Source organism: Nipponia nippon, unplaced genomic scaffold, assembly GCF_047370975.1.
Source record: "Nipponia nippon isolate SJK-2023a ecotype South Korea unplaced genomic scaffold, ASM4737097v1 scaffold_3, whole genome shotgun sequence".
Lineage (NCBI taxonomy): Eukaryota > Metazoa > Chordata > Aves > Pelecaniformes > Threskiornithidae > Nipponia > Nipponia nippon.
The window spans coordinates 53,475,464-53,498,709 of record NW_028262347.1 but is presented as its reverse complement, the minus strand read 5'-3'; the positions used below and the strand labels follow the sequence as shown (position 1 = coordinate 53,498,709).

Below are 23,246 nucleotides of genomic sequence, written 5' to 3'. Positions count from 1 at the left end.
CAGACTTGTTTTGGCCACAGAGGGATCATGATGAGAACAAGAGGGAGAAAAGAAAGGTGTTCTGTTTACTGAACAGCTGAACTTTTTTTGAGTACATGCAGTATATTGTTAGAATACAAAAAATTGTGCTTTTCTGACAGCCAGACTTACAGTATCTTAACGAGGAACAGAGCATTTTGGTGACTACTGTAGGAAATCTGTTAAGTACAAGACAATATAACAGCCATGCAATTATTAGAAAAGTATGGATAACTTTGTGAAGAGCACGACAGTTGCACTGAGCAATATACTTCTGGCAATCGAAATGAAAATGTGGTTGCAAGACATTTTGTTGGGGAGTTGTGCACTGTCAGCACAAGGTAGAGTGCAGAAATGCCTGGCTTCCCCAGGTTAGGAACTCCATGCAGGAGTAGTAGCTGGAGTCCTAAGTTAAGCACGTAGAATGCACCAGAGAGGCTATTCTGATTTTGATGCACCTATAGGTTTAGTGAGGAACTACCATTTCCCATTACCTAGTTGTGAGCAGGGCCACAACCTGAAATTACACTCTTCAGTGGAGTTTGAAAATCAAGAGCTTAAGACTTCAGGAATGCCTCTCCACTGAGTTAGAAGAATGGCTTTGGACTGTGAATACTTGATGTAAGTCCCTTTTTTCAAAAAAGCAACTACCAATCCTATATACCTACTCGTAAAAAGTGTGAATAATCCCATCTTTTCTATTAAGGCCTAAAGGCTAGAAAGCTAAGCTAGGAAGGGGACCACCTCACTTTGTCCTCATTCAGAATAAAACATGCAATTTCACCAGAATGTGTAATACCTACCAGCAACGAAGGCAGTTTTGGAGTAGGAGAAAAAAAGTCTTCCATATCTCATTTTAAAGCTTTACTGGTGGACAGTAAGTGATTTAAGATTTGCTGGGACAAGGAGGCATGATGTTGTAGTCTGATGGTTAGGATACTTACCTGAGAGAGTCTTGGACTGTCTTTGTATTTTATTGGCCAGCTGTAATGCCACCATCTCTTAAAACAAAGCCGTAACTGACATCTCTGCAGAGCCTGGTCCTGTAGGAACGGGTATGGTAGATGCTGCAAGACACTTACTAGACAAATCTGAAGTGGAAGGGTAAGTATATCTATGATTAGGCACCAGCATCAGACTGGCAGAAACTGAAGCCACTTTGGAACAGGCAGAGAATTGCAGGTATTAAAACATTTTTTTTAAATAAAATAGGGAGGGAAAAAAAAAAAGTGAATTAGGTGACTCCAGTGAGAAGACTCAATTCTCCTCTCAATAAAACCAATGAAGTTTCTATTATTGACGGCAATAGAAGCAGACATGGGTCTAAAATTTGTTGACAAGATGTAAGCATGGAGAATATTGGCACACAAGTGCTTTATATTTCAAGTAGTGCTGCAAAGAATAAAACTCTCAGAGGTGTATCTGAAACTACCCAGGCACATTGTCAGCTAGGGAAGAGTAGGAATCCCCTTCTACTCAATTAGTCATACTCAAACTAGGATCAGAGTAAAGAGGTCTTGAACTCCAAACAAAGCAATGGATTAGAAGCAGCTATTTATGTCTTTATAATAGCCTGAGATGGAAGCTACTATTTATGTGGGGTAGAGCGAAAACATAAGCCTTCTGGAATACATTCCCTCCCTGCAAAAAGATGAGAGTAGTAAAAAAAAAATGTGTGCATGTAAAAAAGGTGCAGTATATGTTTATTTAAAATAAGTACTCATACAGAATGACATCGATAACACATGGAGAATTCAGTCAGATTCTTGCTCCAAGTTATCTTTCTCTCACAGAAAGTAATACAAGCTGAAGATTAGACTTGCTATTTGGCAATGTAAACATAGCAAAAAAGAGTACGTGTTTCCATTAGGAGGTACTTTGTTACATTTTAATTCTTGGCTCACCTCATGTTACGTGAGACCTGTAGTTGGAATATGACTATAAAGTTGAGGCAATATTCACAGAAGTTGGAGCATGCTCAAATGTACTATTTTCTGTAATCAAACCAAACCTACCCACGTGTAACAGGTGAACCATCTTTAGATTAGCTGATTAAGGTTTCAACTGTAAAAGGAAATCTTTTGCCTTTTCCAGTGCTAGTTTCCCAACTTACACTTTTTATTTCGTTTTGAACCATAGAATTCAGTCTATTACATGAGATAACGGATCACAAAGATGAAGCCATCCACCTCATTTTCTCTGAAGTTATAGTTCAAAAAAGGTAGCTTTATACTGAGATCCAAGAGTCTCAGTGTTTAAATTACTACTAAAACTTGTAGAAGGTTCAAAAGGTGTTGTGGGTTGACCCCAGCCAGCAGCCAAGCACCCACACAGCTGCTCGCTCTCTCTCCCCTCCATCCCCAGATGGACAGGGAAGAGAAGAGCAAAAGCAAGAAAACTCACAGGTGGAGATAAAGGCAGTTTAATAAGTGAAGAGGAAAAACCCAAACCACCAACCAATGCAAAGGCAATCACTCATTACCTCCCATAGGCAGACCAATGCCCAGCCAGTCTGCAAACAACAGCCAGCTTGGAAGCCAACCCCCTCCACACACCTTCTTCCTCTACCCCGTTTTTATTGCTGAACATGACGTTATCTCATATGGAATAGCCCCTTGGCCAGTTCAGGTCAGATGTCCCAGCCACGTGTCCCTCCCAAACTCTTGCCTACCCCCAGCCTACTTGCTGTGGGGGCAGAGCAGGAAAAAAAAAGCCTTGACCCTGTGCAAGCACTGCTCAGCAACAGCCAAAACACTGGTGTGTTATCAACACTGTTTTAGTCACAAATCTGAAACAGCACCATATGGGATGCTGTGAAGAAAGTTAACTCCATCTCCAGCTAGACCCAGTACAGAAAGAAAACCCAAGAATTCAGCTATTAATCTGCATGAGATATATTATAGCTCACTATCTGGAAGCCCAAAATCAAAAGCAAGTCATCTACTGCAAAATGCTTTCAGCATATGAAACAGTGTGCCAAATTTATCAAACCTGAAAGCAGTCCACTACAGTCAATACTATTCTTAACATTTGCAGCAGTGGCTTTGACCAGTGTATTTGTAAAACAAGTAAGCGGTAAGGCCTTCCCCAAACACAGCTTTGTATGTGAGCTTGTGGGACTTGTGTCCACGTTATTAAAATTGATCTGCTTTCCTCCTATAGTTTGGATATTGTTATTTACTGTTTACTCCCAGCAGGTTGTAAGCAGTATTGTACAGTAGATATGCATAAATAGAATCATAAATAAAAAAAGCTAACAAGGTGCTCAGAAAGGCAGCTCAATGACTTTGTTGCTGCACATGAGAACTCATTATTAGTTTATGATGCTTGCTTCCTTTAGTTCCAGGGGAAAAAAAAAAAAAGTTAAATATACAACATCAGAAGCTGCAGTTCCCATGCATCTCTTCTCCTGCCCATAAGTAAATATCCTGGGTGTGGAGAGCAGAAGTGATGGTCTGTGGAAGTCAGCAGTGTCTCTTCACAGATCCTGAGAGCTCCTCGGTGTTTGTAGGAATGACTGTTCATTAGACCAAAAATATCTCAAACAAGGCCACCCCCAAAGGAAGTAGTTTTTATTCATCTACCATGAAACTCACTTCTGTTAAGGGTAAAGGTGTTGAGCACCACAGATTTTTAACCCACTGAAAACCTTCAGGAGTTGAGAGTGTAAACAGTGCATAGCTTTCTGGCACTTTCAGATGTTTAAAGGCAAATGTAGTCTCTCATTATCTCTTTGGAAAAATACTCCTCACCTCCAGAAAGTAATACAGGAGAGCCAGTAAGAAGGTCTCTGCCAATAAAAACAAAAAAGGCCACTGCAGACTAAGACTGCCAACAAAAAATAACCTGTAGCACTGAGAAGTATTTAGTGATTCAGTTTTACATGTAAAGGCCACTCCTGCAGAGCAGTAAGGCTCTGCCAGTGCAGGTCAGTACTTGCAGCTCTGCATCGCTAGGGCAGCAGCTGCTTTGGGTCTCCATCTCAGGGGAAAGTGCCCTCCCAGCAACTCAGACGCTTCTCTCCATGCAGCAAGAGCTTTCTAGGAAAGACTGAGCTCACTTATAGTCAGATTTGAACATGAACTAAGCAAGGTTATCTGCCCAGGGTTTTAAAAGTAGCATTGCTCACTAAATAGATCTGTCATGAATTTGAGAGGCTAAGGCACAACAAGAGAGAGTGATCAAGGCCATAATTTTCCATGTCCAACCTAACACAAACCGAGAAGACTCCATGTCCAAGTGAGCTGAAGCCACTTTAAGGCATATGGGGGGGCACAGTGAACACTGATAACAGCAGCTGTCAAATCTAAACATGACTAGAGATTTCTTTTCTCTTTCTAATACATGCAGGTGACCCAAATTTGGGTTCTGGGACACTAGTGAACTAAAAAAAAAAAAAACCACCTATAGCTTTGTTTGAGGTATTAGAACTTTTACAGTTTGTGCACAGCTCTATTGCTTGCCACGGGCTGTGATGTGCCAGAACCACCAGAATCACTCAGGCTCTGCTCTGGGTGGACGTTTCTTGGGCAGCCTTCGCTCCCTTGGAAACAAGCAGCAGCAAAAGCAGCAGCCCTAGCTCCCCTTTCCTCTCTCCCGCCTTCGCCACGGCAGGTCAGGTCAGCAGCAAACAGGGATATTCTCTATTCCACGGTGCTACACAGCAAGCAAGCTCACTTCTAAATATATCCAAGCAGAAGTTTCTAAACTGCAAAACAAATACAGTTCTTACTGTAAGTTATGCAGAAAAATGTAGGTTATACCTAATATTTCATGGTAAATGTAGTGTTATTTAACTTTTTTCCTTGTCCTCAGTGTAGCAGATACTAGCGGCCCATTTGAATGAAATTAAGACTTCCACAGAAAGTAACAAATAAGTTTACTTTCTGGGTTTTTTACTCCCTGTCATAACAAAATAGTGATCATCTTGCCTGCTCTTCGTAAGAGGACCTTTTGATACATCAGGCGTTCCTTTATTACACACCGTTGCTGATTTTCCCTTAGGGAGAGGCTTCTTGGCTGCTGGGGCCAAGCTTTCATTTGCTTGCAAGTTTTTGGTTGAAGGCTGACCTTTTGTGGAAGGCTGCACTGGCTTTTTGGTCACTGCCGTTTTGGCTGAAGTTTGAGGAAGCCGTACGGCAGATAAGGGAGTGCGTTCAGGAGGTTTGGATGAAGTGGGTCCAACCTGAGGGGATTTACTGACATTTGTCTGCTTATTGACAGCCGATGATATGTTTTTGCTTGTAGGTACCAGAGTAGGTGGTGACTTTGATGCTTTGCTAACAGCAAGGGAAGGTGCAGAAGCTGAGTGTTTTAGGACTGAAGCAGTTTTCAGGTTCCTTGCCAGGTCAGAAGCTGTTTGTGGAGCTTTTGGAGGATGCTGAGACCCAGTTCCTGAGGTCTGAAGAGTATTTTCAGAAGGAGGTTTTGTAAGGAGCTGCTGAGAATGTGCAAACTTGGCAACAGCACGCAGATTTGTAACAGGCGGCCGGGCAGCCCTCGGAGCAACTGAATTCACTTTGGTTTTAGTGACAGATACAGGTTTGCATTTAGCAGCGACACGCTTCTGTTTTGAAGCCATGGTTTCAGCTGTCCCCGGCAAGTGAGACGGCTGTTTTTTAGAAGATGAGAGGGCAGGATGCAGTGCTGGTGCCGGGGAGCTCTGAGCCAGGGCAAATTTCACCTTGGGAGCATCAGGGGACCGAATACGTTTGCGCAGTGTTTCAGAGTGAACAAGAGCCGTTCTCGTTCCTGCAGACGAAGAGCTTTTGCTTATGGGCTGCAAAGGAGCAGAAGCTGGTGAGTTGTGTGCAGGAGACTCCAGTTTCTTTGAGGTGCCAGCTAATGGTTTGAAAGGAGGCTGCACACCTGTCACTGAAGACCCTAGTAATTTGGACCTGACTGTCAATGACTTGGCTGTGGAGGATGGGGGCACTGACACTTTTGGTGATGCCAGGGCAGGGGACTGAGGATGTTTAGATAAAGCCTTCTTGGCACTGGCCCCAAGAGCTGAAACAGGAGTAGGGGGTTTTGATGGCTGCTTTTGAAACATATTGACAGCTGACATTGGATTCATGACAGGAGGCTCCTGAATTCTAGCTGATGAGTTGGGGACACTGTCACTGGTGACCCCTTTCTGAAACGCCAGGATTTTTTGTTCCAGAGTTGCAAACTGAAGAACTCGGCACGGATCATATTTAAGCAGAAAACCTTGAAGAGTGTCCCAGCCTCCACCAACACGTACCATCACATGCTTGCCATGTAGCATCTGAGAATGGGGAAAGAGGGGGTGGGAGAAGAACAAGAGAAACTTCTATCTTGTTTTATGCAGAACTATGTCTCCATCTTATATTAAAATTGACTAAAAATAGGACCTCCTTTCTTACAGAGAAACATTTTAAAAAAGAGAAATTATGTTATAAATAAGGCTTATACTTCCCAATTCTTTTATTAGATAGTTTCTCCTGTAGAGACAGTCATTATGTCAGGAAGTAATGAAAGCGTATATACAGAAGACATTTTAACCGTTCTGTCAGCATCTTTAATTAGTATACAGAGTTTTGGATACAGGTTTTGTTCAAATTATGGATGTTCTCATAACATTTTAATCCCAGAAACTCTTATGCCTGCTGAACACAGCGCTCAACTATCCTACAAATTATAAACCCCAAGCATCCAGATTTTGAACAAGCAACGTTCTCAGTATATTCTATTGCATTACGCTTAGTCATATCGCAAGTTGCTACTGAAATTTTAGAAACACCACAGAAAACATTAACTTGCTTAGTTTAGCATGGTTGTAAAATCAATAGTTTTAAGATCTAACTAGCTACACCTACTTTGAATAGGAGATTGGATGACGTGGTGTCCCAACCTAAATCATTCTGTAACTCTAAATCAATACCATAAAAATGAGGTATTCCACTTAAAAGCATTTGTCTCTCCATTATGAATATAAATTGGAATTCTGAGGAACTACTTACTCGTATGAAGAGTATTTTATCTCCCAGTCTATAACGTCCCTCCGATAAGTATTCAATTGAAAATCGATGGGAACAACTGCAGGGAGGATCTTCTGCTATATGTTTAACCTAGTTATTAAAATTGAAAGCATTCGTTAGTATTTGACAGAAACGTATTTAACAGTTTATTGAGATATTTAATACAAGAGAAGATACTGATATCTTCATCTCATAATCTAAGAAAACACTAGAATTCTATTCCCTCACAAGAAAATTTCAGCTACATAGAGCTTCCAAATGTAGAATAAAAGATTAAAACAAAGAACAAACTGTATGTACAGACAAATATTTCAAGTTGTTCCAATCCAATTTTCATGATTTCTTCAATTTTAAGTTATTTTTACTTTCCTTTTTAAGATCTGTCCATAACACTATGCATAGTAGCATCAAATTCCAACCACGACCTTGTAAACACACTGTTATGGTCTCTAGAAATTGAAACAAGTGCCTGGGTCTCTCCTGTGAGCGAATCCATTGCTGCACCTGACCCAGGGCTACTTCTGCATTCTCCTTAACTTTTTATACGGCTTTTATAAGTTAATCTTCTATGTGACACCCAAGAAGGAAACCACTGAAAAAAGCAGAAAGGTAGTCCCCAAGTAAGTCCAGGGTTAGAGAAAACGTGACTCCTACAGCCACTTAGAAACACAACAAATTGGAAGGTCAAGACTATTGCCAGCAGGAAAAATTATGAGACTTTCCAAAGAGAGCAAGGATCTGGTGGCTGACATTCCAAAGAAGCAGAAGTTTTACATTACAACACAGAGGACCTTTAAAATAAATGAATTTTAAAGTCTCAACATGCATTTTTAAGCAAAACAGGAAAGTTGTGAATTGGCCCAAAAGGAATGACGAACAAGATGCACAAATCATTTCCTTTTCTGCATACACATTCATTTCCAATTGGTACAGCTACAGAGGTTTTATTTAAAGTCTTTTTCAAAAGAGTTTCAAAGCCTACTTTAACATTTGATGAAGTTCTATGAAAATATCAAATTGAAGTGAAGCATACGTTACACTCGTAGAATATTGACAAACCAGAAAAACTGAATGAGAGTATTTCTTATACTCAAAGCAGCAATGACAGGGGGAGGGAGAAATCAAGGCAAGTTATATGCACTGATGCATTAACTCCAAAATATATATGACAGCATTTTGCTTACATTTTCAAAAAAAAAAAAAAAAAAAAAAAAAGTTGTTCAAAAAAGGTGCATACCCTTCTGTTTTCTATTTAAGGAGGCTCACAGATATTAGATGAAAAACAGCCTATGTTTACTGAGCCAGATCATACAAGTACTAAACTAAGAGTTTTATTAAAGCCCATATCACAATAAATAAGCAGTACTTACTGCCTCATGTAGCTCCCCATGGTGACAACATGACTTTGCTGTGCTAATAGGTGATGGTGGTCCAGAGGTCATCAGCAGTGTTTCTTCTAGCTCAATTTCCTTCTCTAGTTTTACTAGTACAGGAGGTTCAACTCCATACCTCAACACAAATACAAAAGTAGAGAGTTTAATTGCTAAAGCAAACAAAAAGAAGCTGATAACAAACATGCAAAATTCTGAGTAGCTTGACTGATAGGGAACAGCACATCAGTCAGAGGAATAACTGCTTTGATAATGCAAAGAGAAGGAGCAACTCTTGCGTTTCTGATACAAGTCCTCCCAAAGGTGGTCTTGGAGCTACCAGAGAAGGCAGTAAAAAATACTGTCAAAACTACTGTCCTGGTTTCAACTGGGATAGAGTTAATTTTCTTCCTAGAAGCTGGTATAGTGTGGTGTCTTGGATTTAGTATGAGAATAATGTTGATAACACACTGATGTTTTAGTTGTTGCTAAGTAGTGCTTACACTGGTCAAAGACTTTTCAGCTTCCCCTGCCCTGTCAGCAAGAAGCTGGGAGGGGGCACAGCCAGGACAGCTGATTCAGACTGGCCAAAGGGCTATTCCATACCACATGACATCATGCTCAGTATATAAACTGGGGGAGTTGGCCGGGGAGCAGCGATCGCTGCTTGGGGATGGGCTGGGTATTGCTTGGTGGGTGGTGAGCAATTGTATTGTGTATCACTTGCTTTGTATATTATCATTGTATTATTGTATTATCATTATTATTATTACTACTACTATTACTACTATTCTATTTTATTTTATTTCAATTATTAAACTATTCTTATCTCAACCCACGAATTTTCTCACTTTTACCCTTCCAATTCTCTCCCCCATCCCACTGGGGTGGGGGGAGTGAGAGAGCAGCAGTGTGGTGCTTAGTTGCTGGCTGGGGTTAAACCATGACAGTCCTTTTTGGTGCCCAACATGGGGCTCAAAGGGTTTGAGATAATAACAGCTTAACCAGAGTGTATTAAGGAATTTTTATCTGTTAACAATTGCTAGTCATAATATTGATTCATCTGTTCTTGATATTAGTCTACCTGATCTGCATCACGCTCTTGTTTTTGCTGTACATGTTAAAGATTGTTGTTGGTTTTTGCGGTTTGCTTTGCTCTGCAGTCATTAGCGATGTTTTGCCTGGGAGATTTGTTATTAAAACACTGGCCTTGAGCATTATCTTGTATTTGGGTTTTGTACTGAAGCCATTACTGTACTTCAGGTACCACCTCATGGAGACAAGTAGCGACTATACCTCTTCCTCTGAGAGGTTTTTTTATGGAGAATGGCACCTTTGCTGCCTTCTTCTATGATGTTTCCTCCTTCATTACAACAACTTTTCAGTATCTTGAACATCCTTGGGTAGTTAAGATACATCTATTGGTATTTCTTGGGTATATCATTTCGGTTTTGTCTAGGGTTAATAAGCAGTTTAAGAATATCATCCAGAGATCTGCCCCAAGGCTGGATAGTCATGAGTGGCAGGGTATGTGGGATAGTATGGACAAGTACCTAGCACAGTGGGCACCTCCAGTGTTTTGGAACTTCACCCCTGAACAAATGCAGAATCCTGAAAAACTAGCAAAGTAGTTTTAATACAATACAATTTACATCACATCCAATTTAGATAAACTATCTTAAAGCTTCCAGCTCTGCACTAGAAATAAATTAGAAGTCTAAATTTAGAGAATGATAAAGAGATACCTGCCAAAAAGCTTTAAAAAAATAAAGACCTTAAAATTGTATTTAATGTTCAGAGAGTTGTTCTAAGATGTACACATATCTATAAGCTGAATGTAGCATTTAAACATACAGCTATAAAAAACAGTGTGGATCAGCACTTCTCCATGACAAGAGTCTGATAAATATTTGAAAAAATACTCATATTGTACGGTGGTCCTAGAAAAGCTACTCATTACTTTCTGCACGGAATTAACATCTACTGCATTGCACTTAATGACAGCAGATTGTCTTAACTTTGTCTTAGCTTTTACTTCACAGAACGTTCTTCAGTTTCTTGTTAGGAGCATGTATGGATCACATACCTGGATACAATGCGTCCAATTTCCAACAAGCAAAGATACACTTGTCTTGGATCCTTGTGCAAAACTAAAAGGGAAGAGAATAAAAGGGAGTTACAGCTCATATGTACTGTGAGGAGGCCCGTGCAATTAGGTACAGAGAAGGGAAGATAAGGAATAGATGACTAACTTTGCCATCAATTCTACCCAGAGGCAAGCTACGTTATCATGGATAAAGCACTATATGCTTTCCAACTCTGATTTTCTGTTCCATAAAGTGTTTAAATCCATGCTGACACTCCTGAAATCAAACTCTTCTCCACCTCCTACGAGAAATACACACTTTATTTGATTTTATGCTGTCCTTTCTTGATGTGAACTAGAAAGACAGACCCTTCCCTATCCCCATATATATTATAGTGGTCTTAAAGATGAAAAGCATTCAACAACTGCAAATAGGAAAACATACTCCATCTGTTCATGCTTGTGCATACAGACACAGATAGGGACACACACTCTATGGGTGAACAACCGCAGGAGAATACACTGCAAGGGATCTAGCTGACAAGTGGATGGCTATGCAGCCAGTCAGCTTAAGTGGTTTAAACCCTTGGCTGTGAAAGAATAATCCAGGTGATTGTTACCGTTTCAGTAAGCAACAGATCCTTTTTCTTATCACTTTAAAAGTTCTGGGTGCCAGCAGAGTCCATCCATATGGCAGATTCACCCAGCTGCACTAGAAGATACCACTTTACCAGTGGTAGCTCCCCTACCCCATGCTATACCCTCATTTCACCCCTCCCCATCAGCCCCCACCTCCTGCCCCATCCACCCAAAGGTTTTCTTCAGAATTTGGTACCTTTGTGAGGATCTATCTGAGAAAGAGGGTCAAAACCCCTGACCGTAAGAAGGAAGTAAGAATGACGTTGGTTTAAGAGGCAAACACTCAGATGCAGACATCAGATACTGGCTATGATCACAGAAAAGATGCAACACTATTTCAGGTAGTAGCACAGAGTTTTGCACTAGGCTTTGCTTCTCAAGGGCTGTGCCCACATTAACCCAGCTAGTGCCCAACACAGAGGCGGCTTTGCACCCCTCAGTTCAGAGCAGCTCTAACAGCTGCATGCACTTGACTGTGTAGACACACTTAATCATGATCAGGAGAGCTGAAGAATGAGATGGAAGAGTGGACTGATAGCCAAACGGTGTGTAGGTAACCATGGCAGTTCTTCTGAGTTTTCCTGACAACTTTGAAATGAAAACATTCACTTATTTTTACTGCTGCACTGGAGAACAGAAGAGGCAGAAGGAAAGCAATGCCTGTTTTGTTTTCTTGCAACTTCCATCTTTAGGTGTGCAAGGAAAAAGAAACAAGGGCCATGAACAGAGAAGGAAAATAGTTTAAAAATTTCACACACAAGTAACTACTTCCTCCTCTGCCCCCATTTAAGCCTCAAAATTCAGATGCTCTCAACATGTTCTAAGAACATAGTTGTATGAATGCTCTAGAAAACAAACCATCCCTGTGCTTTCTTAGCCAACTAGGTATACTGCCTAATAACTCAGAAACCAAAGGCTGGGAGAAAGGTCATTCAACTTCCCTCCACCCACACACGGCACCATTCTTTCCCCCACCACCACCAGGTATAAGAAACATGAAAAGCCGAAGATACAATTTTCTTATGGTGTAACATTTATATAAACAAGTCTGACTTTCTTCATACTGTGCAGTAACAATATTCAGTAGAAATTGGAAATTCACTCTGAAGAGAAGCCTAATGAGCCAGCTCTATATTTACAGATGAAATCTAACATCTTTCTGATGTTCAATTTGATATTTAAAATGACTTTGCTTTAAATGAGACTGAAGTGTTTCCTAAAGTATAAGCCGAGTATGAAGTCAGATGTTCTTGTTTACCTCATCTACTCCAGTTTGTAAGTCTACTTTTTAAAAGATCTGATTATGAAGGGTAAATCTAGAAAAGAATGTTGGTACAGCCACAATCTAAAAGGTACTAGAGGTCATTTCATCTTTTTTTTTGTTTTTATAAGTGTTTTTGTCAGCTGTAACAGGATACATAATTTGCCTGAACACAGAAAAGAAAAATCCCTAGCAGAGATCCAGACATTTGGCTTGATGTCAAAGGGCATCCCATGATGGCTACTCTCCCTTTCTGCTGTCTCAGGAGACACTTAATTTATTTCCTTCTCAGCCATCCACACTTTTCAGGAGGTGTTGCTATACGTATCTAATGGGAAAAGGACAATTGTCAAATTGTCTTTCCCGTATTTCACTCATAAAGAATGGCTTGAAAGTTTGATGGAGAACATCAGTGGAAAGAATGTTTCATCAAGGAGGCTGCAAGTCTGGTCATTTCAACTGCCAAAAAGGCTCACAGAAGATATTTATGCCACAAAGCAAGCTTGTGTCAAGAGTTACAATCAGACTTCAAAACACTTTTTGGCTATGAGGGAAAGCCACAGCGTTAGGAAATCCTGTCTGCTTATCTCAGGGAGGCTAAACAGGTTCTAATTACCCATCCACTTACAGGAACTAAGATGTTTAAGCAATGCAGTTCATACAAGTTGAACTGAAAAAAACATTAAAACTGATTTTCTTATAGCTCAGTTCTCCTACTCATCTGTAGTTCATGGCACTGAAAAAGATACACTCCCTAGTTAAATCAGAATGAGAGAGATGCAAATGAGGATATTTTCTCAACTATTTTAAAAGATGACTTATCCAGTAGAGAAGGCATGGGCAGTCCAACCAGCAGGGAGGAGAGCTTAAAAGAAAAGCAGTTAATGAAAACAGTGCCTCCCACTTAAATAGCATTAAATGGCACAAAGACTGTAAGAAAATCTAGTAAATATCGTGACAAATCCATCTGATGATTACTGAAAATAAAGGTACTTTGCAATTTTTTGCTATTCTGCTCAACGGGCAGATATTTTGCCTTTTTTTTTAAAAAAAAAAAACAAACAAACAAAAACAACACAAAAAAACCCCAGTATTTGGCTTGCGACAGGAAGGTTTGTATTAATTAATTTTTACTGACATAATAGCTGGTAGAAGAGCATTTCATTATTTACCATGCAATGAAAGCTCAGTTCCTCTTAATTAACAGTCAAAAAAATTTTATTCCATCTGGAAGTATCAGTCTAGAAGCTGTTATAAGGGACATACTGTGCACTGGAGCAGGCATACACACAGTTGGCAATATTTATTTTTATAACTATCTTATTAAATGGGAAAATAAAAATGGTTTAGAGTCATGTCAAGCAGGTCCTGAAGTAAATGTTAATTACCAACAGATTGTTGTCACTTCAGGCACAACGCCCTGATACAGTTACCAAATTTAGCAGTCGTGAATGCATTATTCTGAGGACTTTCTGCAACAAGAATGAGCTCTAATACCAAATAAAGGATCTTATTGTGAGTTGACTCCATGGCCCTGTGGTCTTCCCGCACAGGGAAAGCAAAACCATGCTTTTCTCCTCTGTTTCTCAGTGGGCCTTTTTACTGAAGGAAAACATGTGAGTTTGCTGCACAGCTGTCACTCCTCCCTCCCACACAGCAACTTTTAGAAGGCTGGAAAAGCATCATGCAAGTTAGAGCAGTCACTGAACTGATTTTTCAAGGCTTTTACGTCAACACTGCCTTAAAATAAATAAAAACATTAATAGCTTGCACAAGACAGGTACAGTTGTGACAAAGGCTTCACAAGACTATACACAAGAGATCTCCCTGACCAGGTAGTTATTCACATACAGATCAAAGCAAGTCTTACAAAAAGATAGATTTACCTAAACCTTCAGATTCAAAGAGATAAGTCTCATCAACTCCAATGGCCCTACACCAGTTAAGAAAGTTGGCTGTATTATCTCTGGCAAAAAAAGATCCTGATGGAGCATCCTTCTTACATGGAACTTTTCTCATGGGAAAATTCTGGCAAGGGAAGAAAACAAAAAGTACATTGTGCACATCAACATTGCCAACAGATTTTAAAGCATATTTGCAAAGGAAAACAAACTCTAAATTCAGAGTACAGAAACAGTGGTTAGTAACTATTTCATGTTCAAGCCACCATGTATTGCTGGAGGGTAGGAAGGCCCTACAGAGGGACCTGGACAGGCTGGATCATTGGGCTGGAACCAACTGTATGAGATTCAACAAGACTAAGTGCCAGGTCCTGCACTTTGGTCACAACAACTCCATGCAACGCTACAGGCTAGGGAAGGAGTGGCTGGAGAGCTGCCTGGCGGAAAAGGACCTGGGGGTGTTGGTTGACAGCCACCTGAACATGAGCCAGCAGTATACTCAGGTGGCCAAGAGGGCCAACAGCATCCTGGCCTGTATCAAGAATAGTGTGGCCAGCAGGACCAGGGAGATGATCTTAAGGGTCTTTTCCAACCTTAATGACTCTATGATTCTATTAAAAAAAAAACAACCCTATGCTAATGTAGAAGGCATTACACCTTGTCTTTGTGAACAGTCACTGAGTGAACAATCCTTAGCTCTGCAACCTCTCCCAGAACTGCCCATACACTTGGTTCCCCATATCCCCACATCCTGGGGTAAGAGTCTTACTGGTGGTTTCACAGGTTTAGATAATTATTCCCCCTTCCCAAGCTCTATTCATAGCAGCAGAATGAGCAGAGAGAACCCCAAATCAACTAAACTTCAGATTCAACATTTTAGAGCCTGTTCTAGAAAGCGGAGGGAATCAGAAGGGAGCAAAGGGCAATTTCCTTTAAAACAATTAAGTTCTTATTTGTTTTTAAATGGTATCTTCAAAACTAAAGAAACAGTTCAAAGGTACACAAGTTGGGCATCTTGTCCTTCTTAAAAAAACCCTAAGGATTTGCAGCATTCATATGGCTCTTGTATAAATACCATTTACCATCCTAAGACTCCTGTCTTGTCATCCCCCCCCAGTTAATAATAATTCTAATATTAGTAATTATATTACTTACTGGTAAATATTCATTATTTAAAAGTACTGTTTTACTACATAAAACAGTAAAATGTAAACACAAAAAAAATGGTTTGGATATGGTGGAGCAGTTCCTCCTGCCCCTGAGGTAAACACTACCAATCAGGGCACATTAGTTGGTGATCTACTATTTGACAAATCCAAGCATTGCTGTAGCTATACTGGGTACCTGTACACTGAACATATGCTACCTGCACCAGCGTTACATGGTTTTATACGCCAAAGAAACACAACCCTATTTTTCATTGCACAAACACAGACTGCAAGTTGCTTGAGATTCACGTTTCAGCTCAGCCTTGACTCCTAACAAAAACACTGAAGCCCATCTCCAGGTACATCTCAATGTGGATATTTTCATGGCTAACCCATATACCAGAGTTTAGCCACCAGTTTCTGGCATAAAACATTCCACCAAGTGCCAACGGATATCTTATTACCAAACCACACTGATGTTATCAGGGGAACAAACTCCAGGTTTGGACCAGATCTTCCTCTGGCAAGACTTTTACTAAAATCAAACTAAAAAACTAGTAAGGACGTTAGGATTTGATTAACAAAGTGACTAAGTTACTTATTGCATAAGGACAGTTTCTCCATGTATAACGCCACACTTTTGTTAATCAATCTCTGGATACACAGCATACAGAATGCCACTTTGGGAAGCCTCACTCACCTGCTTTCCTTTTACTACTACTTACAATTAAAGACTTTATATATGTATTAAAAATCACAGTATGACTCACCCTTAAATTGTTTGAGCTACAACATTTTTCAATTGTGTTTTGAAGAACACCAACCAACTGGCAGAGTAGTACCCCATTATCAAGTTCTTCTAGCAGTTGTTCTGCTTTGACTTCTATTCCTAAAAAAAGAAGGTCAACATTAGACTTACTCCACAGAAGATAAAGAAGTTTCATATGAACTTAGAGGCAACTCAAACAGCATTCCATCCATCATATCATTTACTACAGTGTTCAAGACTGAAAATATATGAGTAAACTAAAATCAAATATCCACTTATTTAGATTTTAATTAGACTAACAAAATTCAGAAATATAAATTAGAATGATTAATCATCCTAGCTCTAAGGGGTGGCAGCTAACAAAATCCGAAACCAAAGCATGCATTTTAATGCAATTCTCCTAGCCATTCAGGCTCAAATACAGCAGATCTTAACAGTACTATAGATATTAAGTGTCAGCATTGACTGGAATATTGGAAAGTGCTTTGAAATTTATTAGGCAGTGATTTATTTTTAACCTCACCCAGCAAGCCAGACAGCCAGATTGACAGATCTTCTTGCATAGGCACCAAAGTTGCTTCATGCCGCACAGATATCCATTGGTCATACAGGCAGACATCTGCCAAACCTGGCCCATGTCTGGGAGTCAGAGGACTTCGGGGACTTAAGGGAAGGTCATCTCCAAACCACACCTGCAGAAGATTTCAGTAAGCTGAAGACAGCGAGCCCTAATATTTGCAGTCAGATGACTAAAACTTGCAGTTCTGAATTATGGTAAAGATCTATTATTCAAAGAGTAAGTGTTCATTCCCCTTCAGACAGATACACCAAACCAACACAACAGTAATCACAAAAGGTGCAGCTCATTAGTAACTCCTGTATCAAAAGTACTACTACATTCATTCTCTTGACTTCTTTGGATTTAAAATTACATACTTTCCTGAATATTAAATAAAGAAAACATGAATTAAATTTGTGGGTTTTTTTTTTTTCCTCAGCACATTTTAAGTAATGAAATCTGCAGTTTATCATATAATTTACTACAGACTACTGATTTCTATGATCAAACATTTCAGAGGTATTTTGCATTTAAATCATTAAAATGACAATGTTATAAGAGGAAACATATTCCCATGCAAGAACATAACACACTTTTTGAACATGAGCCTTCAGCATTTTTCTTAAGGACTGCATATTTTCAAACTGAGAGGTACCTTTACATTTCAAGAAAAGCACAACACTGAAACTTCATGTACAAAATTCCCAAAGACAAAGAGTCCTTCTGGTATTCTTAACTACTTTCCTTCAGTTTAGTGTGTGTATAAAATATATTTATTTATTTATACTTAAGTGATTAACTAGAACATAGGGTTTTTAAAAACATCTCAATCATCAAGCAAGTTTTTAAACAATCTCAGCCTTTGACTTCAAAACCTTCTCAGGTAACAGCACTTAGGAAGAGAAAGGATCACCTATCTGATATAACACTGGGTTATCTATCTTGTCAAACTGCTTCATTTGTAAAACAAGAAAATCATTACTTTTTTTTTAACTAGAGATAACTCTGGGGATTCTAGCATTTCATCTGCTTCAGGGTACACCTTTGAATAAAAAAAGTATTATGCAGAATTCAAACATTACAAAAGGCATTTACCTGAACCGCATTCTGCATGGTCATCTGCATTTACATTAGCTTCTCCCCCTGGGTAAAGAGAAAAGAATTTTTAATACGGTCCCTCCTGCTTTCATGAAAATCCCAAGAAAAAAACAGTGGTGCTGTTTTGGCAAAATACGAGCGAGTCTAATCAGGAACAGAGGGGGGAAAGAGGGAAGTATCTTAGCAGCTACGGTTTTGATCCAGTGTTCAGTCAACTTCCGTTCTCTGCCCTTAAATAAAGCAGCAGTTATTACGGCACAAAGTAGCAACTAACTTCATATACATAAATAATACTCAGAAGTTTGCATGATTTTAAGGAGCTGTAAGGCATTTACCTTGCCAAAGAGAAATATTAATACTTCAAACCGTTCTTGGATTTAACAATGTTGGCATTCACTCCTTCCTTCTCAGCTATCACAAGTGTATCTTGTACATGTGTGCATTCAATATAAGCATCCTGAGTTTCCATTACATACTTTGAAGATTATGAAAATCTTAAAGCAAGAAAATCATTTTGAAGAATGAGATTTCTTCTTGCATAGATACATGAGAGAAATCAATGTTTTTATTAATTTCTATTGGGATTTTGATTTAGATTTCCAGGCAGCTAGCACATGCCCAAGTTTTCAACAGAATGCTGCGAAGTACTGCAGCAATATGGTTATCAGGACAATCCCCTGGCAAAACAATCCTTAGGGAAAGTTTTAAAGGCAATCTGGTCAACCTCTTCTCTCCCAAAGCCAACACAGTATTTTCCAGCAATGCTTTCAATCACAGGAAAACCCAGCACAAACTCTACACTGGGCTGGGGATCACTAAGTCTCTCCACGTAGGCTCAAGGTCTAGAGATGTGCGGTATTACCAGGTTAGCTGCGTATACACGCACCAGAAGGAATTTCCTCAGCATAATTCTCCACAGTGGTAGTGGAGGGCATTACAACCTCAAAATGTACCTACCTGTGTCTTGAAACCAGTTAAAAACAACTTTCTTGCTCTGTTACTTAATAGCTGCAATAAAACTTCATCTTACTGATTAGGCTGGAAACCAGATTGCAGACATAGTCAGACAATTTTAACTCATCTGTTTTCCTTTAAAAATGAATAACTCCCCTCTTCTGTCCCAGATGTTTAAGCTTTATACATAGACTGTATTCTTCTCTCGTCTCCCATCTGTTGCACAACCTCACCTTCCTATGCCAAAAGGCAAAATAGCCCACCACAGAAGACCCAATTCTCATAAAAATTCTCCCCCTTCCTCTTACCCAGAAAGCAGAACAGTGCCATTTCCTCCCCATTCTTCCCTCCCACTGCCTTGAACCTCACATGCTACACAGGACCACGCATGTCAGACATTTCAAACAACTTACCTCTACAACCAGCAAAGAAGCAACCAGTTTGTTTTCAAGACTGAAGCCACTTCCTTGTATCAGGACTGCTAGCACTTCTCAAACTTTATCAGAGACACTTCAAGTGATATCTTCCCCCCTCCTTTTATTTCTAGGGAAGAAAAAAAAAAAAAAAAAAAAAGAGACATCCTCTCCTTGATGTCATTTTTCCTTCCATGAATGAACAAGGGAAGGGCAGTGTATATACCAAGCATTACTAATGGGCATGTTATGCTTCCCACAGCTTTGTCCAAGGGAATACATTTTCCTTTAGCATAAGAAAGCTATTGTCCCAAAAGAGTTGCAGTAAGAGGCTTCATTGATTAAAAAAATAAATAAAACAACAGGAGAACAGCCAGTAGAGAAGCTGGTCTCATTAAAATAAGGAGCTCCATATAGGCTAACAAGAGCTCTAGCATACTAACTGCCAAGGGAAAACAAAAGGCAGCCTAATTCACAGGGAGAACTCAAAACACGAACAAAGCAAAATATTCACACAGCAGCTATCACAAGAATGCTCAGCATCTGCAGTTTTGTGGCATGCCTAACAAAAACTAGTCTAAAAAAAAAAAAAAAGGAAAGGAAAAAAAGAGGAGATCGAGGAAAATTGTGGCACTTGAACTTCAAGGGTCTGCTCTTCTGAAACAAGTTATTTTGTAAGCCCATATGCCAAAGGGCTATCTAGAAAGTCAAACAGTTTCACTTATTATGAGGGCATCTGAATGGCATTTAACAAAAAACCTCTGATGATACAGACTACCCTGCATGAATTTTGAGTTGAAAAATTAATATAGTAACAATTACCCATTTTCAGATCCCAAACAGTCCAGCTCTGAGATCACAGGGAATACAGATTAACGTAGCCTTATCACTTACAGGGAGAAGCATGGGATGAGAAGACCCAGAAGTCTGCCACGTTCAAGTAGCCAGCCTGCAAAGGTGCAGAAGGTGCCATGGTGAGGCAAATACTGCAGTAGCAGGTAGAGTCATAACCAAATCTGACTTCTTCTAAAACCAGTTGGGTTCCCTGCATCAAGAAGTTGTACATAATGAATGATTCAAGTATTTGATATTGAATTCAGTCAGCTCCAGCTAGAACCATATCAATTTCTATGCATGCCAGGTTTTTCAACTCACCTTCATTCAACAGGCATTTGGTGTTCAGAGCTCACAGCTGTGAACGAAAAGAACCCAGAATGAGAATGTATGGTATCGCGTCCCACGCATGGCCTCAGGCCATGCCATTCCTGTCTCCAGGCCAGCTGATATTCCCAAGGTGCCTAGGAGGGCTCTCTACCTGCTTCACCCCTGAAAACAGGGGAAGCAGGAGAAACTTGCAAGGGCTTCCCAACCAGGGGGGCAACCAGCCTAGCAAATGTAGATGTCCCTGACGCCCAGCACCACTCCCAGAAAACACCTCATTTCTGCTGGCGCTTCTGCTGCCAACAGGCTCCGCGAGATGGGAGGAGAGGAGAAAGGCTGCCTAGTAGCGCTTTATGGCTGGATCAATACAGTGACACTGATTTACTGGGAGACAGGCAGTCAGCCCCAAATTAGATATTGGGGAAGGCAGGAGCTGCCTTTGGCTGGCCGACTGCCAAACCTCCAATAAAGGACTAGAGCTATGGATCAACATTAGGAAAGAGAGATGAGAAAAAAAAGATACCTATCTTCTGACATGCGGCATAGGGACAGGCGTTTCTCAGGAAAGGGAGTGCAGATGTACCCCGGACGTGACCCGCACAGAACAGTCTCACAAGGCTGTAGTCTGCTTCTGCTCTCCAGAGATGCCCACCACTTTGCCTCAGGCAATCTGAGAAACAGTAAAGTCAGCAAATACTAAAGTACTTTACACAAATACTTCAGGGTGCTAAACACATGCTCTTAGATGCTACACAAGATAGCCTGCATAGCATCAGTTGTATTAGGTTTTATAGATCATTCAGTGGGGCCTAACCAGCAAGACGCGCTACACTGAATACAAGCTATTCTGTAGCACAAGATGAACTGAGTCTAAGTCCCATTTTACTCAACTGCACAGTTTACAAAGAAACAAACAAACAAAATAATCCACAACTCCACAGATACCTAAAACATATATGAAGCAGCCATTGACCTAGCTTAAGTGGAACCTAAAGGGATTCACAGACTCATTAAAAAGCCTTGGGTTCACAGACTCATTAAAAATACCTTGGGTAGAAACACTTCTACATCTTCACCCTATATTTAAGATATATCACACATCATCTTCTATTCCATCAACGCCCAAAGGCAGTCACAACAGACTAACCCAGAGCAGCTGGAAACTGTAGATTAGTCTTGACAGTACCTAGTGAAACCCATGTTTTTAAACACTCTGAAATGAAAGAAGCTGTCAAGTCACTATCTGTTGAAACCCACTACAGGACAGCCAAGATTTTTTTTGGTACACATGGTTAAAACACAACAACATATCCTAACATGCAGAAGAAAAGAGGTAGGGACAACAAGAGGCATCTATGGAGCGCTACTCTCTCCGTCACTCCAGCAATTACAGAGCCCTTTTTTGTTGCATTACTGAGTCAGCAGGAGCTCTGCTTCCCTGGGGAGGCCTTAGAGGCATGAAAGAGAAAGAACCAGACTAGTCTGTCCATCCAAGGTGAAGGGCTTTAAGGTGACAACCAACTCCTTACATTAAGGCACGCCGACTGCTCTTCACGAAGACTGCCTTTCCACACCTTTCGGTGACAGCGCGCACAGCACACGGCAGCCAGCCTGCTCTCCCCTTCCAAAGGGCAGCAAAGGCCCTGGATTCACCTGTCAGGGCAGAGAAACCCACTTGAAATCAGGGAGGAGCACTTCATCTCAACAACTGGCATCTCCGCAGGAGACGTGCAGACGGCTCCTTTACCACAAGAGCATCCAGTTTGGGGAGAGGCTGGTTAACATGAGACACGCTACCCCTGCTGCTTGCTTACGTTCACAAACTCTTCTCTTCCTCCCATTGCCACCTGACACCTCTTCCAGCAAAGCAACACTGAAGTGAGCATCACTTGTTGGCCAAGAAGCAGGCTACTGTCTGGCTGCAGTCATTTATTATGACTTAAATATAAAATCCTGCCTTATTATGAAAGATCCACCCAGTACATTTAGAATTACAAATGCATAGGCCAGCTATGCCTTATAGGTCCTAAAGGTATACATGTACTTTTTCCCATGTCTTGATCTGATACTATGCCAAAGGTGACACACAGCATCCCTGGCATACAGCCAGCTTTTGGGCAAAGAAAGGAGCCAGACATTTTTTCGGCTTACTAAGCAATCTGAATGAGTATTTTAGCCAAGAGCATTAGGGCAAATGTCCTACAAAAACAGCACCGCATCCTCAAACGCTTGCGTGAGGCACAGGAGAGACTGGTTTGAAAGGTGTTATGCAAAAACTCCCCTCTCCCTTCCCCAGGGTCAGTTTCACAGCACTTCACTTCCAACATCGATGCCAGTGAGGCTAACCCGGCCGGATGGGAGCTGCTGCCCCTGGCAGGGTGACCGGGCCGATCCCGGTAACGGGCTTAGCCCCGCACCGGGGTCTGTCCCGGCTGCACGGGGCTCCCCGCGACGTGCGGTGCTCAACACCTTTCCAGCGCTGCCCCTACCGATAGGCGTAACTGACCGACTGCTACCGCTCCGGAGCTGCGCGCCCGATGCACCGCCACAAGCGGGACCCCGCAGCAGCGCCCCGGTCCCCACGCCGGGCCGGACCCGCTGCCGCTCGGGCGCCCCTCCCCTTCCCCGCGGGCCGGGGCCGGGGTACCGCCACCCCCGGCCACACCCCGGTACGGGGGGAAGCCGCGCACCGCTACGCTGCCGCTGCTGCCGCCACCGCCCTCCCCTCCCGCTGCCGCCGCTCCCCGGCCCCGTGCCGCCGGGCCGGGCCGGGCCGCGCCCCCCGGTACTCACCGGCAGCTGCTGCCGCCGCGCCGCGCCGCGCCGCGCCACGCTCCCCCCGCGCCGCGCACCAGGGCGCCCCCACCC

General features: G+C 41.3%; 1 protein-coding gene across 2 annotated transcripts; it reads right to left on the bottom strand.

Annotated features, from left to right (window-relative positions):
• Positions 1-1,772: 1,772 nt before the first annotated feature.
• On the bottom strand, positions 1,773-23,223 carry GAS2L3 (growth arrest specific 2 like 3). Of its 2 annotated transcripts, XM_087765400.1 has the most exons (14): positions 23,172-23,203; positions 21,908-22,031; positions 20,902-21,048; positions 20,373-20,409; positions 20,112-20,262; positions 19,218-19,347; positions 17,848-17,895; positions 16,717-16,885; positions 16,195-16,313; positions 14,262-14,403; positions 10,476-10,539; positions 8,390-8,528; positions 7,002-7,109; positions 1,773-6,286 (listed from the first exon to the last, which is right to left on the bottom strand). In XM_087765400.1, the coding sequence occupies exons 7-14, from the start codon at positions 17,875-17,877 to the stop codon at positions 4,898-4,900; spliced, it is 2,160 nt and encodes a 719-aa protein (XP_087621526.1). In that variant the 5' UTR covers positions 17,878-17,895; positions 19,218-19,347; positions 20,112-20,262; positions 20,373-20,409; positions 20,902-21,048; positions 21,908-22,031; positions 23,172-23,203; the 3' UTR covers positions 1,773-4,897. The 2 variants fall into 2 exon arrangements, with proteins under 2 accessions (XP_087621526.1, XP_087621528.1); XM_087765402.1 differs by lacking the exon at positions 21,908-22,031 and having other exon boundaries at positions 23,172-23,223.
• Between the last annotated feature and the right edge of the window lie 23 nt (positions 23,224-23,246).